At 38.8% G+C, this 16,819-nt stretch overlaps 3 protein-coding genes across 3 annotated transcripts; 1 reads left to right on the forward strand and 2 right to left on the reverse strand.

The window, feature by feature from the left end:
* Nucleotides 1-2,268: 2,268 nt before the first annotated feature.
* On the reverse strand, nucleotides 2,269-3,156 carry LOC108375837 (sporozoite surface protein 2-like). Its single transcript, XM_017631981.1, has one exon. It carries the CDS (start codon nucleotides 3,154-3,156, stop codon nucleotides 2,269-2,271), a length of 888 nt encoding a protein of 295 aa, XP_017487470.1.
* An 81-nt stretch (nucleotides 3,157-3,237) lies between these two features.
* On the forward strand, nucleotides 3,238-5,026 carry LOC108375838 (uncharacterized). Its single transcript, XM_017631982.1, has 2 exons — nucleotides 3,238-3,241; nucleotides 3,585-5,026. The coding sequence occupies exons 1-2, from the start codon at nucleotides 3,238-3,240 to the stop codon at nucleotides 4,997-4,999; spliced, it is 1,419 nt and encodes a 472-aa protein (XP_017487471.1). The 3' UTR covers nucleotides 5,000-5,026.
* A 7,449-nt stretch (nucleotides 5,027-12,475) lies between these two features.
* Nucleotides 12,476-14,691, reverse strand: LOC108375839 (uncharacterized). Its single transcript, XM_017631984.1, has 3 exons — nucleotides 14,596-14,691; nucleotides 14,094-14,268; nucleotides 12,476-14,022 (listed from the first exon to the last, which is right to left on the reverse strand). Exons 1-3 carry the CDS (start codon nucleotides 14,689-14,691, stop codon nucleotides 12,476-12,478), a joined length of 1,818 nt encoding a protein of 605 aa, XP_017487473.1.
* Nucleotides 14,692-16,819: the final 2,128 nt, after the last annotated feature.

Raw genomic sequence — 16,819 nt, forward strand, 5'->3', positions numbered from 1 at the left:
CGATCAGGCAAACAGTTAATAACAGGGACGATAAATGAGCAATAAAGTACATAGTAGGTAATACGAGAAAGGCTTCCCGCAAATATTCTTCTGTGTGCGTATAAGCGTACATACTTACAAAAGTGCATATGGCACAGTGAAGGTATGTGGCCACCGACACCAAGCGCTTCATCACCATTGTGTCTCAATCATACGCGTATGTACATTATTCGCATCCTCATTATGTACATATGTATATGCAGTAGGAAGCTTTCTTACATAAGCACACAAACATATGTACATACATACATATCACATCAATGCCTGTGGCGCCGAGTTGTCTACAATTAATGAGTGGATTTCAAGGCGCTTTCATGTGGTTTTTTTTCTCTCTTTTTTTGTGTTGCATATAAGTACAGACTCTCCAGGTGGCTGTTAATAAGTGGTGTGCCAGAAATTGTGTGGCATGAACGGAAGTATAATCATGTTTCAAGCTAACAAACAATGCAAGCAGCGAATAGTGCACGCACGAAAAGAAAGCAATACATACGTAGTAATAAATGATGTGTAAATCGGTGGCTATTCAGTGAGCTTTTATATGAAAGCGTTTTTACTACCACATATTAAATTTTCAAATGTATCATTAAATATCACTATCATAATGGACAAAACAGACAGTTAAAAAATTTGTTATTGGTAAGCAAAATTACATCTTCAGTGCACAATTAGGACTCCCTGTACGGTGAGCTTATGCTTCTAGGGAGGCTCTGAAAAGAGTCCCAAAGAGGCATATCCGCCGGAGAAAAGTGCCTTCGCGATATATATGAAAAAAGTTGCCCTAAATGAGTGATTTTGGCGATGGGAGAGATGTCTATTCGGCCGTCGAGCTTATCTTTGTAATTTGCAATCTCAGAATATTTTGAACTTTTTTACCGGTGAGGCAAGTGCCAGAAGTGTCGCTTGGCTATCTGAGAAAATGTATGCTTTACGTACTTATATGCAGTTGGTTTCTAATACTTTCCTGGCCCTCTCGATTCCCAAGCACTTCCTTTTGGTAGATGCTAGCAAAGTTCGGTTGGCGAAACGAGATAGAGCCACTCAACATCTGAGGAACACACCCGCACCTTTACCACAGGTTATTTTGGACCCGTCAGTATAGTTTTCAGTGAAATTCTCCACCGCTATACAGTACCTACTTTAATCCCATCCAGAGGGAAACTTTATCTGAAAGTTTTCCTGAAATATATCGTAGGAGATACATAGTCTGATTGTGTTCCAGATTCCATAAGCTTGCGAAGAATAAATATCACTTTGATCGTTCTGCAGCTCTCTTCAGCAGTTTTAAGTTTTGAGTCTGATTGACGAGTTCACTGCAATCTCAAGGATGTGAAACTCTATGGGCAGTGTTGGTCAGTATCTGAGTCATAATATTACCAGTTAAGTGATAGCCATGAAGTGGCTACAACGACGCCTTTCTCCATTTTAAAGGTGGCCAAGCATATGCCAAGCAGGCATAATTAAAACGAAGCAGAAAGTAAGTGTCCATATGGAAGGGAACATACATAATATATGTATATGAAGAAAAAGATACTGATAGCCAACTGAGTGCCGTCTCTTAGCTAACTGTTTGCAGACAACTTCAGAAAAGAACGTTAGAATGAATCAGTACAACGGAATCCAACTTCAGTGTCAGTCTATTAGAGATCAGTTTCCTTGCATAAAAAAAAAAATTTATTAATTAATACGAGAGATCCACCATTCTTCTTAAAGACGGACCGGCATCTCATTACGATGCTCGATCGGCCTGTGCCAAAAGTTCTGGTCAAACAACACAGTGGCCAACAAGGGAAGGAACGAGTCAAGTACGGGTCGCTGGCGCGTCAATGAAACGGAGAAAACTGACTAGGCGCGCATGAAGAAATTGAGAATCCCGAAATAAGAAAAGGATTTTAAGGGTGATACAAAGAACGTTAAGTACTTCTGGAGTCTAAGTGCTATTTTCTTAACACGTTGTTTCTATTAGTATTGACAAAAGAAGATCTTTAGCAAGTTGGATCTTAAGATTCGGAAAATCAAACAACCAGGCAAGACACACACACATATCCGGCTTAGAAGACATTTTTATTTTAAAACTCGAAACTGTATAATTTATTAAAGTAAAGTAAAGGCACTTTTGTTAAGTTCGAAGANATAAAAATTTCCAAAGACTACAAGAATTTATTGAAACGATTATCTGTTATGGTAAAAAGCCTACAATTGAACGACCGAACGTGGAGGTGTCGGCTTCACTTAACCCAAAAAAGGCGCGTGAGGCGCTGATGGAATCGAGCCATTCTGATTTAAAGTTGACAGTAGATAAGCCAGACTAGGCAAAGCTGAATTTGGACGACTTGGAAGAGAACTTATTGGCGGTAATGGGCGATTTGAATTGGAATTCGAAGCTGGTATGGAATTATTTTCTGCGTTGCTTGACAATTGTGGTGGCGTTGGAAATTCCTGAGGTCGGCTGGAAATTTGTGGCGGTGTTGGAAAACTTTCAATGGAACTTGGTGTTTGGGGAGCTTGTGGTGGTTGAGAAGCTTGTGGTGATTGTGCCAGTATAGAGTTGGACTCACCAGCTGGATACGATACGCTCTGGCTATTAGAGATGGGCAACACAGGCTGAACAGCCGCGCTTATCGATGAGCTTGGTGGTCTCGGACGATTTTGATTCGTAGGCAATGGAGGAGACAATGGTTGATTGTTGTTAGTATTAACAGCTTCAAGATCTGTTGGAATTAGTGGCCCCTCTTGGCTGCCTTGAGTTTGTTTTTCAAGAAATGGAGGTTCGACTGGAAAATCTAGAACTGAGCCAACACTATTTTCATTTGGCGGTTGCGCAACGACAAACTGTGACTCGGTATCTGTGTTAACGGGAGAATTTACTTCGAACTCAGCTGGGGTATTTGCTGCTTCCACGGAGTTCGGAATTTTGCCAGTTACAGCTACATTGTTGTCATTATTGTTATTATTTTTGTTGGTAAGAAGCCGTGAAAGAAGGTCCCTTATGGCAACATAGGAAGCGAAGTCAAGCCTTGGATATTCCAATTCATTAGCACTACTCGCTGCTGACGAACCCAATCGGTAGCATTCTGCCAAGCAGATGCTGCTAAATATAAACAAAAGCGAAACCTTCATATTCGACTACGCCAGCTACCCGTTGCAATGCACTAAGTGATACTGACTCTAAACAGGCATTCGCTGATCTTTTAAATATCTATGGGTAAATAGTTGATTAGACATGTTATAGCAGACAATTACCAATAATCAGTGGCACATTACAAGTCTTTAAATTTTACATACATACATTCATAGATACGAAAGAGCACACCAATTTCCGGTGATAAGATAACAATTTTGACACCTTTTTTTGTATTTATACTTTGCAACTGTTCTTCGCGTTCATTAGTCACACGGAAAAGTGTTGTTCTTAGAAAAACATTGTACATTTTTTTTTGCAAACTTACCAAATAAAAAACTTACATTTCCTAATTTAAATTTATTGTGCTCCAAAATTTTCTCTTTTTCTAAACCAAACCTTTTCTCTTCTCCACTCATTCTTCCAGGTGAATTCGATATGCGCGTCAAGTCGTGTGTCGCATCAGATGGTTCCGGTCATGTTATCAATCTCTCCGATGAATTCGGCTGCGTACTACGCCCGAAAATGATCTCACGCTTTCTGAAGGCGCGCGCGCCCGATGAGCGCGCCACCGTCATAACCTATGCCTTCTTCCATGCCTTCAAATTCCCCGATGCGCTGAGCGTGCACATTAAATGCAAGGTAGAAATTTGCCGCCATGGCTGTCTGGATCACTGTCAGCTCACCGGCAGCGTTAACGAGCGCAAGGATGTGCTTATGAACGACGCTTTGGGTAACCAGAACGAACTAAGTCAAGAGATGGGACATGGCATACATGGCGGCGGGCAACAACCGGCACTGGGCGGCATGCCTTTGGGTGGTGGTGGCGGTGGCGGTGGTGGTGGCGGTGGCGGCGGTGGCGTTGGTGTTGGTATGGGCGGTGATGGCGCAATCGATCACGATATCTTCTACGATGACATCATACACAATCGCAAACAGCTGTCATCGATCAACAGCGGCATTGCCAACATACTCGATCAGTTTAATTTGCATGAAAAGAATGCCAATGCCAATCTCTCGCCGCGTCCGGTACACGAAGAGCCTGAAGATTCCGATCTGGATTCGCTGTTCGGCGAAGACGAATTAGCCGATTTGGATGAAGCTCAATATATGGAATTGAAGAAGAGCGGCAAATTCCCACATGGACCACGTCAATTGGAGGCGCAAAAGCGCATGGGTGTGCCCATGGCCGGGCCACGTTCGCTAGAACCGAAATCCAATGATGATGCGACACATCCCATTTATCGTCCTCAAGCGGAAGCACTGAAGCGGCCACGCGAAGATCACATTGACCTCGATGAGGCAAACGATGAGCTGCTCAAGCATAAGTCGAATCACACTGAGCAAGGTAGTGACGAAACGAAGTCGACACGTCGTCGACGACGATCGATCGTCATTTCCGATCGCAAGGTGCGCAGCGCGGACGTAGGTGTTAGCGGTCTGTACGATGTCATCTCGGAAGCTGATCTTGCCTTCTCGCCAGATTCGAAACAGGAAGCGGTCACCGTATTTCAGGGCAAAATAAGTGAGGAGGTGGTATATGGCATTTGCATGCCGGTGCCTGGCTTCAGCATACTCTTCATTGTCGTCATTTCGGCAACAATTGTATCTGCGCTAATCGCCGGTTCATTGCTCTATCGTTATCAGCTGCAAAAGGAGGCGCTCGAAAAGCAAACTCCAATACCGGCGCCTGGTACATTCGCCTCTTGGATGACTCTACGACTTTTCCGTATGCGACATTTGCAGGAACAACACGAACGACAGCAAATTAGTGCTGGCACAGTTGCGGCAGCAGCAGCCGCAGCGGGGACGGTAGCGGTGGCGCACGAAACCGTGCAGTAGAGAGTTGCGATGTAGCGAAATTGTCGGAGTTGGAGATAAGTATCGGGAACTGTCTAAATGAGGTCAACTAGACGTTTATTACAGAAGTTCTTATAGAAAATTCAAAATTAGGGCTACGCAAATATTTACAAAATACATAGATATGCGCTGATGGCCGTTTCCGGATCAATACGTCAACTTAGACTGAAAGAAAACACACGAAGAAAAAAGCGGAGAAAAGCTCAAAGACAGACGCCTATATTGAGTACTATTTTGTAGTATTGTTTTTTTTTTATTTTTTAACTGGTTTTTTGCTTTTTTTTTTTATTCTACTTGGTTATAGACGAAGTTAATGTTGTTAAGAAACATTTTCGGGCAGCACTGCAATAGCAAATCACTGAACTACTATTTACATAGTACATACATACATACATACATACATACATACATACGCTCCTTAAGTACACTCATTTAAAGACGTTCTACAAATATTCGATTAATTCAGCTTCTACTCGCTCGCACTTCCTTTTTTCCAATACAGATAGTAAGTGCATACATAATTCGGTGCTCTTAGGTGCATTTACTTTCCTTTTAGTATAAAGTTATTATTTGTTAAATAAAAAAAAATAAAACTTAAACCAATTCTTATATAATTCTTAAACAAAAACATGCTTATACACAAACATATGTATGTATTTATTTTAGCACTATTTATTGTATTTATTTATATATGCTTATTTCCTATACAGATCTTCACATTCTATAAAGAACATAAATCTTCTTTAATGAATATTTCTAAGCTGATTAATAATTGTAAGAACATAATTCTAAAACTTTTGCAATTTAAGAAATTTGAATGCAATATTTTTTTGTTAACTTCAAAATCTTAATTTAGGTTAGCATCTAAAGGCAAATGAAGAGTGTGAATTTAAAGTCAAAATTTAGTTTGTTTTCATCTTTTGTTTAATCGACACTAATGAAAGTTCAACACACATGAAAATTTAAATTAACACATAAGTCAGTTTATATTATTTATTTAAAATTATTTTAGTTATAATTGAATACTATGATTATGACGAGAATGAACAAAACAATAAAATTAAGTTATAAATAAAATAAAAATAATTAAAAAAAAAACAGCCATGACTTTCAATCCTTTACGCATTTTTTGAGTTACAATTGTAGGGAAAATCTCAAGTTTTGAAATGACAAAAAAAAATTCTCAACTTAATATTGGGTCTTTCCAGATGAGGTCATTTTCCCAAAGATATCTCCATTTTTATAAAAAAAAATTTAAACTTTAACAAGGAAAAAATGAAAAAAAAATAGCAAATCTCTTGAATTTTTTTTTTTATTTGTATTAAAACCTGTTCTATTGCAAAAAAATCGAGCTACTAATGATGAAAATCGATGGATAAATAAACTAGTAGTGAATGGTCAAAATAAAATGTGCAATAATTTGTTTATAAAATAGGAGCAAGATATACATACTTATGTACATATGTATGTGTTGATCATACGTCATACCGTATATGGCCCTACTCGTCAGTGGTGCCACTAGAGTTTATTATGAGGTACCAAAAAGCCTACCAAATCAGTTTTCGAACTACCAAAAATTTTTTCATCATTAAAACGAGATTTTATGGAATTTACGGGTTTCAATTTAAAGCAATTTTTCTTTCAAGACGTTGGGCAATTTTCAAAGCAAATTTCAAGAGCTGATCGATCGCAGCTTTGAGAAGTGAGTTTATGTTTTCGGAGAATTGTGTGTTTTAAGATTTAAACATGAGCTTAACAAAGATTATGGGTAAACATTGATGAAAACATTTTCTACGTTGAGGAAAGCAACTAACGTATTTCTTTCCGCCCTCCACGGGCGTTGTCCTGTTATTGCGAGTGGTTTGTACCAGTGTTGCCGTTTCGGTACTTTTGGGGCGAGATTTAGCTCTTTTTGATTTAAATTGCCTCAGAAATTTGATTTTAGCACCTTGCTCTCTTTTTAAACCTTTTAAATTTCGAGGCTCCAAAAATCTAAAAAAAACTAGTTTTCTTAGTTACTGCTGTTTGTTTGGGAAAACACATTTTCAACTGAAAGAGTGTTGAGAGTAAAAATTGAAATTGGCCGCCTTTATTAAATTTGTCAAAAGTTTAACATTTTCTTTCCGATCTGGCCGTTCTTATGCTTCATAATTTCATTATAAAATTGTCCTTCTTCCTAGCTTTTTTTAGTAATTTTTTTTTTACAAAATTTATCAACTAAAAGGAATGAACAAAAATTAACAATTTTCGAAAAAACATGAAAATTTCCTTATGTTTCGAATTTATACGCCTGGAACTTAAAAAGACTATTCCAATTGACACAAAAAATATATCAAAGCAATGAGGCTAAATATATCTTTCGAAAGGTGTGCAAAGATGATTAGTTGTCCTCTAAAACAATTTTCTTGGGAAATAATTCGACCCAAATTAGTCTAAAAAAATATATTTTTTTTGCGAAGTCCTTTTTTCGTGTAAACTAATGTAATTAATGAACTCGTAATGTATCTGCATATTTTTTTGTTTTCTTTTTCGAGTATGAAGCTCAGAACTTTTGTTTACCTGTACCCGCCTGTGTACCTAAACAAATAAATTTTCGGAAATTCATTCTAAAATAAACAAAAAAAAAATATGTTTAATCGAAGAGTAATGAAACTAGCTCTTTTTTAGCTATATTTTTTGTATATAGTCCTTTCTAGCACTCTTCTGGAGATTCTGGCCCTAAATGGAATGGTCTTCTGGCAACACTGGTCTGTACTTATCGGATTACATGCCAAGCCTAAATTCATACTGCGTTTTACTCGTAAGTATGATGTGCTGCCCATCATGGTAGCAATTATGATCCTAAAACCATACTACATTCAATGTTTATACCAGGGCACTGCATTATCGATGTACATATTTGCTGCTAGTTGCAGAGCAGTGCAGTTTCCTCGCCCACCGAACGACCGTCCCTTGGCATTTACATACAATACAACAATATAAAAAGCGACGGAACCCAGTGGGAAAGTAGTAATGCATTACATGCGTGATAAATAATGTAATCTATACCTTATGGATATTTGGAGTCCATTACTGGTTAATATTTAATCAGCATCTAATGTATCCAAAAAGTCTAAAAAAAATTCATACTAAATCACATACATTACTACTTTTCGAAGGAAATCGCCATGGGGAAAACAATGCGTTTTCGAATGTGAAAACAGCTGTTTTACTGATTATTTTTTCAATTACCATACATTACATGTTCCCACTAGGAAATTTGGCAGGTGAGAGAATTACAATTTGCTATTTTTGTTTACAATGCTATGCAGTAAAAAAGGCAACAATCAATATTGTTTTATATTCTTCTTAAAACACCATCTTTTAAACCACCCTGTATATACGCAGTGCGCGCTTTCAGGGGGGCAACACCTTTTCGGGCAATATTAGTAAGTACATTTTCCCTAAGCTCGCCCAGGCTGGACAGCTGAATAGCAGATGTTCCGATGAGACGATGTAATGCCTTACCGAATAAATTTCGATCGGACAATGCTTAGAAAACTTGGTGGCTATACGTGAGTCTAAATTTGGGATTGATGCAGAGTACCCAGCTGAAAACATATCGACTTACTTTTTTACCCGGGTTAGATCCTTCCGTAGGTCATGGTTCCAGATAACATACCCCGTCCAGTCCTCCCTGTATGGGATGTGGCTGGTGAAGGCGCAACTCCAACGCAGCATCCATATGAAGTGCTTTATTCAGCCAGGAAGCTTCTTAGAAATTGGTTTTCAACTAATTCCAGAAGTCAGCCCAGTTTTCAATCAAGTTCAAGTATACCTGCATCAGTTAATAAAGGGTGCCTAAGCATTGTTCTCAACTACATTTAAGTACTACGTCGGCAGCAGACAGCCTCGTTTCTCTAAATTCTCCAGCAGATCGTTGCCGACAACAACCCAACGGATGAATAGAAGCGCAGCCCCATTCTGACGCAACAGTTGTGTTATTACGATAAATAAACGTTACAGAATCGACTTCGACAATCAATTTATCCAGCAAGTTTACGATTGCAAGAATTGAAGCCCCATCTACAAAATGGGAAGGCAATGTCGGCGGTATACGTTTGAGAGAATGACTACTCAACTCAATCTCTACAACCTCGTGCAAAACTGATTCTACCGATCTGCCCTTCCACTAGATATGTTGAATTGATGACAAACGCTTCTTAAGTACAGATATGTCAGTACCTCAAGCGTCTTTAAGAGAAACGAGAAGAAAATGATTGGTCGAATTTCCTAGGGGGTACATGTGAGACTTTGCCCGCCTTGGGTACGAATATATTTTTACTCAAACCCCCAAAGCTTTTGGAAAGCGCTTAAGTACATACCTAAGCAGGTCACCTTTATCAGTCGAAAACTCAGATGGCAGGGGCTCTCAATCACTATTTTACCCGTCTGGCTAGAGCTTCCCCTGCAAGGGACCAATTTCTGTTGAATGAGTCGGTGAGAAGCTCCCTCCATGCGCTCTCCGAGCTGCCGCTTAGCATCCCTCGGAGCCACTTAGGAGTATCGGCGTGCTTTAGAATTTTAGTAGCTATTTTCTTTAACACTCAAAGGCTCTGGGATTTCTTGAAGCGCCAACCAATAAAAATGCTCTAAACTTAATTATTTTTTATAAGGCAAATATTTATTGAAGTTCTCTCGAGATTATAAATAAATAAGAAAATAAAAAATCGAATTTATGATAAACATTGTAAATTCAAGATTGCATCATAATGGACTTGCATTAATATAAATAAATTACTCAATTAAATAAGTTAATAAATAATTTAAAAATAAATTAACTAGTCGTTGTGGATAAATAACGTTTGCATAGGGTTTTCAGTCAAAGAAATTACTGCGAAGAAATAGAAAATTTATTTTAGTTAAAATATATTTATGTGTATGTAAATATAATTTAATATTTGTTTTATTTATAGCCTATTTTATTTTATTTAAATGTGGTTTCATTTTTTTATGTAGTTTATTTAGTTATATAATTTTAATTTTTCTACAACTAATGAACGCACTTAAAATATTTAGTGACTACTTCAAGCATCAAATTATTACATATAACTATTTTTTTTTTTTTGCTTTGTATTTGTGTTTTGTCTGATTTTTAGTTTTAATTGTTTGTATGTACTTGTATTTTGTGCTTTTCTTATCTATTTTCTAAAGTCTACAAAAATTCTTTAATACATTTTAAAGTTTATAGTAAAAAAGTAGACAGAGTAAAGCGTTATATAAAAGAGGTAAATGGCGTTGTACGAGTGCTGAATTAAAAATTACCAATTTTTTTGATTTCTTAAAATGTTTAGTTTTTCAAATTAGCAAAAAATGGCGCGCTGAGTACAAAAAAATATCACCATGTGCTACTGTTATGCATTCGAATGATTAAAAACAGATTACTGAGCTTTTCATTTCCATTGTTAAAAATGTGCTGAATTACTAAAACTTCAAGCTGAATTTACGTAAAACAATAAAAATGGGAATTTGTCCCTTTACTTAGTGAAAAATATAAATTTTTAACACAAAAAGACGTACTGAATACAAAAAAAATCCACTCAAATTATTTGAAACGGCCTGTGCATTTAATTTCTATCGTTAAAAATGAGCTGAATTACTAAAACTTCGAGCTGAATTAACCCAAAACAAGAAAAAATGTACTTCAATCGCTTTATTTAGTGAAAAGAATACAGATTTAAAACAAAAAGGTGCGCTGAATATAAAAAAAACACTCAAATGGTTAAAAACTGGCTGCGAGTTTGATTACTATCGTTACAGAAACACTGAATTACTTAAACTTGGAGCTAAATTGCTCTAAACCCACTTACAATTTTTATTTTGTGGAAAATATATATTTTGCAATGCGCTGAAATTCGTAAATCCGAGCTGAATTAAGTTAAAATATGTAGCAATTCTTATTTGGCTTTTGATCAAATGAAAACGGTTCATGTATTTGCTGCGTGTCGTCAAATGTGTTCTGAGTTACTCAGCCTGAGTAACACTAACTGCTGTTCTTATAAGCGCGCTGAATAGCACAAACATCCAGGTCGCAAATTGGAGCTGAATTAGACAAAGCTGTTTGATACAAAAATTTGCATTGAATTATTCGCTTACTGCCTCTTACTCGGCATGTGCATTGAAAAAAATTCGGCCAATTTCGCATTGACAAGAAAAAAAAATCGAGCTAAATTCAAATAGGTAAGGCGAAAATACTCATAAAGTAGTTGAATAAACATTTTAAGAAATTTAATTTAACTGAACACTTTTACTTCATTTTAAATAAAGCTGTATAGAAATTCTTTTAAAAAAGAGGCTTCCTAGAGAGTTGAATACAGTTTAATAAAACTGAATGATATAAGTTTGAGCCGAAATCGTTTCTAATACCGCATAAGTCTGTGCTGAATTCATTTTAACAAGCTGAATTTGTTACTTGAGCCGAAGTCGCATTTAACACCAGCATAAATATGTGCTGAATTCGTTTTAACAAGCTGAATTCGCGCTGAATTGAATAATATTTTATATGAAAATATAAGTTCATTGAATATTAACTGAATTAAATACATACGTACATAATATTAAGTTGAACTCGATATCACTGACATACCTATTGTTGGAAATTTATTTTAGTTAGCACACATAATTTTTTTTCTGAAACTACATAATTCCAATAGATATACATAAAATACGCCGATTTGCATTAAATCAAGCCGCAGACAGCTCTTCGTCGATAAAGCCTTTGTACAAAAGTCGCTTGGCTTCATTTGAACTTTGAATATGGCTTAGCACCGGGTTCTACTGCATATATCTTCATAATTTTCATATTTGTTGTTATGTTATGTTTGTATTTAAGAATCAAACTACATTTGTATGTATAAACTTAAAAACTAGTCTTCATTTATATATTTAATGTTTATTAAAATTGTAAGCGCTAAACTGCCACCAATACAGAAGGCCCAAACAGACTCGAAAGGCTCGTCGAAAAAGTTCTCAATTTTAACCACAAATTAGTATGTAATCTGGTTCCTTGCTTTTGAACTGTCGAATAATAATTAACACATTACTTTGTAAAAGCAAAGAAATACAAATAGCTACAAGCTAAAATTACACTACTACATACATACATACATGTCAATGCATGTCGATGCATGTAATCTTTAGACCCTACGCTCATAAATAACTTAACTAAATAAACACCCGCCTCGGGAGCGATTGCAAACAAGAGAAGACTATTGTGATTGTGTTGTATGGTGACAACGTTAGTACCCATCCAATGCAGCGGACAATCAGTTCGCATCGGATCGGTGAGGTTGCTGAATGTAGTACGCGCGACCTGCAGCTACATATTCATACATACATACATACATACTATAAAAGAAACCTCGGCATACCGAGTCTAATTCGTAATCGTCGTAATATTTATATTCTCCGTTTGAATGTTCATGTGTGCGTTCGGGATTTGGTGAGTGTACCAGTGTGGGCAACAGTTGGCGGTGGTCCTGGTATTTGAATGACCGGCAAAGCGCCAGTCAATTGCGGATTTGTGTAGGCCACCGCACGTTCCTTCTCCGAATGGCTGAATGTGGAGAATGGCCGCAAGCGCACATACAGCACAGCTGATATTAGACAGGATGTTATTAGAATACCGAGCAGTATGATCAGTGTGATCGCGAAACCGGGCGTCGTCATGCAGATGAGTCCGTCTTCGCGCGCTGGAAATACCATCGTTTGCGGTGTGGCCGCTGTTGTGCCGTTCATCTGATCGTCAATGGCGAAGGTGAGGTCACCCGACGAGACGACTTTGATAATACGATTAAGTCCAACTTCCTGCTCTGGATCGACGGCACGCGTACGACGTTGGACGCGTCGCTCGTCCCTTCGCTTTCCAATGCCGCTGCTCACATGGTAGGTGTCAACGTGCAATTGCGGTGGTGGTGGTCCATATTGCGACTCCGGACCAACTTGTAAGTGATGAACTTCTTGCAAATTGGGATCAGAGCATTGATCGGGACACTGATAACGACAGATTTGTATTGTGCACTGGAAATGTACTTCCATTGAATCGGGGAACTTGAATGCTTGGAAGTGCGCGTACGAGAGTACCGAAGCGGAGGCGCCGAAATTTTTGATTTTCGTAAATCGTGACATAAGCTTTGGTCGCGTGACGCAACCGCGTTGATCTACCAATTGTATGGGTGCACGCTTGCCATCGTGCGCTACACAGTTACGTACAAGCATATCGAACTTAGAGTCATCGTCCTTGATAGCCAACACCATTGTCATCGTTTGGCCGATCTTCACCAATCCCGACACCTCGGAAGCCCATGGTCCCTTGCCAACCTGTATCTGCATCCAACAACCCACATTGTCACCTGCAAAGTCTGCGCGCACCACATCCAACATATCGACGGGGAACGGACGGAATGTTACGCTTTTCTCGTATTGATCGTGCCAAGTGCAACGTAACTTGCGCGCTTGATCCCACACCTCCTGCACTTGTGGATCATACTGTATGACGATGATATTTTCGAAATAGGTGCCCGAACCCGACTCATGCCCATAGCCATACAAGCCGTTTTCTGTGTTGCCCGAAGTGCCGCACTCATGCAGTCCAATATCGAATGTGGCCGATGTGCGTCCCAATCCAGAGGGTAAATGCACGCAATTCATGTTGCTGTAATGTCCCTTCGAGAAAACAATGCCGTAGAAAGGTTTATCGAATTTCACAAAGACTTTCATGCCATTCTTTTCGCACTTCACATCCAACGAGATAATCTTTGGCATATCCTGCACTGGTGAAGACCAAATTTCGTTGTTGCTCGAGGCGCCAACACTCAAATCGGGCAGCACTTGTGGCGCATGCACTTGCTGTGGCGGTGGCCGTTGTGGTGGCAATGGCGGCGGTGGACCCTGGTAGGCTAGTTGAGCGGGTGGTGGTGGTGGACCGAAGGGTTGTCCAAGACTCAAGGGAATGCTCTGATGGTTGCCTAATGTGGAGGAGAGGGAAACGTATAATAAATTAGATTGCATAGTTTTTATGAGATTGGCGGTAATTTACTTCGGGCCGGTCCCGGTTGCTGCTGCTGTATGTTGTGCTGGTATAGCACTTTTGGCGGCTGTTGTGGTTCCGATTCCGATTCCAACGCCACCTGATCAACTTCATTGTCATGCTCGGATATCTCTTCTGTGCCACTGATGGCTTTGACCACGTCAACATCATCTGCAAGCGCAATCTGTAAATAAATGAAACGAAAGTTTTTGAAAAATGCTTTAGACAAACTTTCTGCAAATTAAAAATCGAATGTGAATAGCTCTCAAGAAGTTTTGATGCTCAATATGCATGTATGTATTTATGTTATTAGCCTCTATCTAAACGGACAGTCTGCTCTTGACTAAATGCCACTAAAAAGTTCAGAAGACCTTTAGGGAGTTGGGAGTGAATGTGCTTGCAATGCGACCATGTGTCCTGGGTATTATATAACATTTCGGAAATAGAGCTGGCGCGAAATTCAAAAGAACATAATTTCTTTTGTAAGATATAATTTTTCCTCAGCCCAAACCCTCTTGCGAAATGAAATACAGTTCGCTTGGCCACCTGTTCTATGATTTAGGGCCAGTTGCTCAAAGCCGGCTTGACAATAATCATCGGCTAACATCGTTATCAACTTTTTCAGCTCCATGAATATAACACGGTATCGGTAACGTCGATAACGATGTTTAACCGGGCATTAATGTCAACCAGGCTTTGAGCAACCGGCCCTAAGTGTAAATGTTTCGGCTCTAAAATTACTTCCCACGCTATTGTCTGACATGTACGCATTATTTACATACATAATGCTTTGTGAACGTCGGTCCCGTCCTGGCTTGAGGCCCAAGTACCGCCGCATGGTAACCATAGTTTGTACAATTATAGTGCACATCCGCAATAGTATTCTCCGGCTGCATCACTAGAAGTTATCTACCAGACGTGCGTACACCAATAATGCTTTCGTAAATCTTAATATTGGTGCATCCATGTGTAACAGTTCACTCTCCAATAGAAATTCGCGTGGTAAAAAATCACATCTACTCGATACTGCCGCAGTTGCCAGTAGAATAATGACGTGTGTTCCCCAGATTGAAGTAAAACCAACCCTCAGTAACTCTCGGGAATTGATACTGGCAGTTTATGATTGGCTCAAGGACTTTCATAAATTGTGTAGTGGTAAGCGTTTAAAACACGTGGTATTACAAAGAGACCACCACTATATTGTCCAAGTGTGTCACCATCTCATTGAATAGACTGGACTGCAGACAACTTGTTGGACTGCTGACTGGCCACTTCGTGTGGCACAAACACATGACTGTGATAGGCGTACATGACAACTCCATCTTCCCATCCTGCCTTGAAGAGGATGAGATTTAAAACAGTTTAAAAGGAACATGAAAACAGTACAATGGACGGCATGTAGTCTGAGTGTTGTTTTCTGCACGCATATGGATACCCTGAACGTTATGACAAACCCATTTTTTATAGACCTGCACACCGCATTAGTATCTGCTATAAGATACAGAGGACTGGATATATGGCTAATATGAACGATCGGGCATAGCAGTATAAATTCCTGATTGCCGTCGAGAGCTGACTAGAACGGGAAACTTCATAACTCCGCCTGGCCACATCATCTGTATAAAAATAGCTGCAAAATCGAACGCGAGTTTCTCTTAATTCAGAAGATCAATTCAACTGCCCGATTTTGCAAGTGCTTTCCAGGCAGAAGTATTCGCTTTAGTTGTCGGCTGCCATCTTTTAGACAGATAGTCAGGTGGCCTTTAAAGCCCTTGCATCTTTGACAACAATGTCGAAACTGATCAACAAGTCTAGGACTTTTTATACGCCGTAAATAGTCGGCAGGCATGGCGAACCTCCGAGTGTATTCTGCTATGAAAAACATCTAGCGTGCGCCACAAATCAGGGTAGAATCTCGGCCAAACATTAACATTATGTACAAACGCCAATCTTTTATTATTATTATTATTATTATTATTATTATTATTATTATTATCATTAAGTAGTCTGCACGATCTAGACTTAGTTCAGTTCCTGGTCATCGCAGGATTCCCGGAAACGAGGCTGCAGACGAGTTAGCCAGAGAGGATTCCACATTAGCTTCGAACGAGGATCGGTTCTCAACCCCAATTGGAACTAGTATATATAGAGACTTCTTTCTCCACAATCTTCAGAAATCGACGCATGATGGCAGGTATTGGCATACTGGAACCCACGCCTGAAGGTTGGGCATAGCAGAAACGAAAATGAAATGAATGAAGGAAACTGTAGAATACCTTTTATTGTGGATGGCCAGCTTTAATGAGGAGCCTCCATAACGTAGTATGTGCACAACTTTAACACTAGGTTTAAGGTGTCAAAATGATACTTATCTGCTACTTGGACGTAAAAGTTTTTCCGTCACCATTCTGGCCTAACTTGAGCTTGTCGCGTGCCGTCAGTTTATATTTGCATTCATATGTGTTATACAAATTCTAGTTTAATGGAAATCGAATATGTATGTTTGTGAAAAATTTAATCGCAATCAATCAATCTATCAATCAATTAATCATTACCGCAAGCAACAACAATCAATAAAACCGCAAACTTCCAACGGTTCTTAAACGCCCCAATTAATATCTGGTGTTAAGCATACGGCAGTAAATGCCTTTTCATCAATGAACGGGATGTGATGTCGCACGATTTGTAGAACACAACACAAGAAAAAGGCCAACCAATTTCACTTTTTTCATTAC

This window comes from Rhagoletis zephyria, unplaced genomic scaffold, assembly GCF_001687245.7.
Source record: "Rhagoletis zephyria isolate East Lansing unplaced genomic scaffold, Rhagoletis_zephyria_1.1 Rzeph_scaffold_09514, whole genome shotgun sequence".
Lineage (NCBI taxonomy): Eukaryota > Metazoa > Arthropoda > Insecta > Diptera > Tephritidae > Rhagoletis > Rhagoletis zephyria.

Bases quoted from the DNA above. Each gene is read 5' to 3' on its own strand.
- LOC108375837 (XM_017631981.1), bottom strand. From the start codon at position 3,156: ATGAAGGTTTCGCTTTTGTTTATATTTAGCAGCATCTGCTTGGCAGAA.
- LOC108375839 (XM_017631984.1), bottom strand. From the start codon at position 14,691: ATGTTAGCCGATGATTATTGTCAAGCCGGCTTTGAGCAACTGGCCCTA. The intron at 14,269-14,595 runs GTTTGGGCTGAG...ATTTATTTACAG, and splicing joins GTATTTCATTTCGCAAGAGG to ATTGCGCTTGCAGATGATGT. The intron at 14,023-14,093 runs GTAAATTACCGC...CCTCCACATTAG, and splicing joins GCAACCGGGACCGGCCCGAA to GCAACCATCAGAGCATTCCC.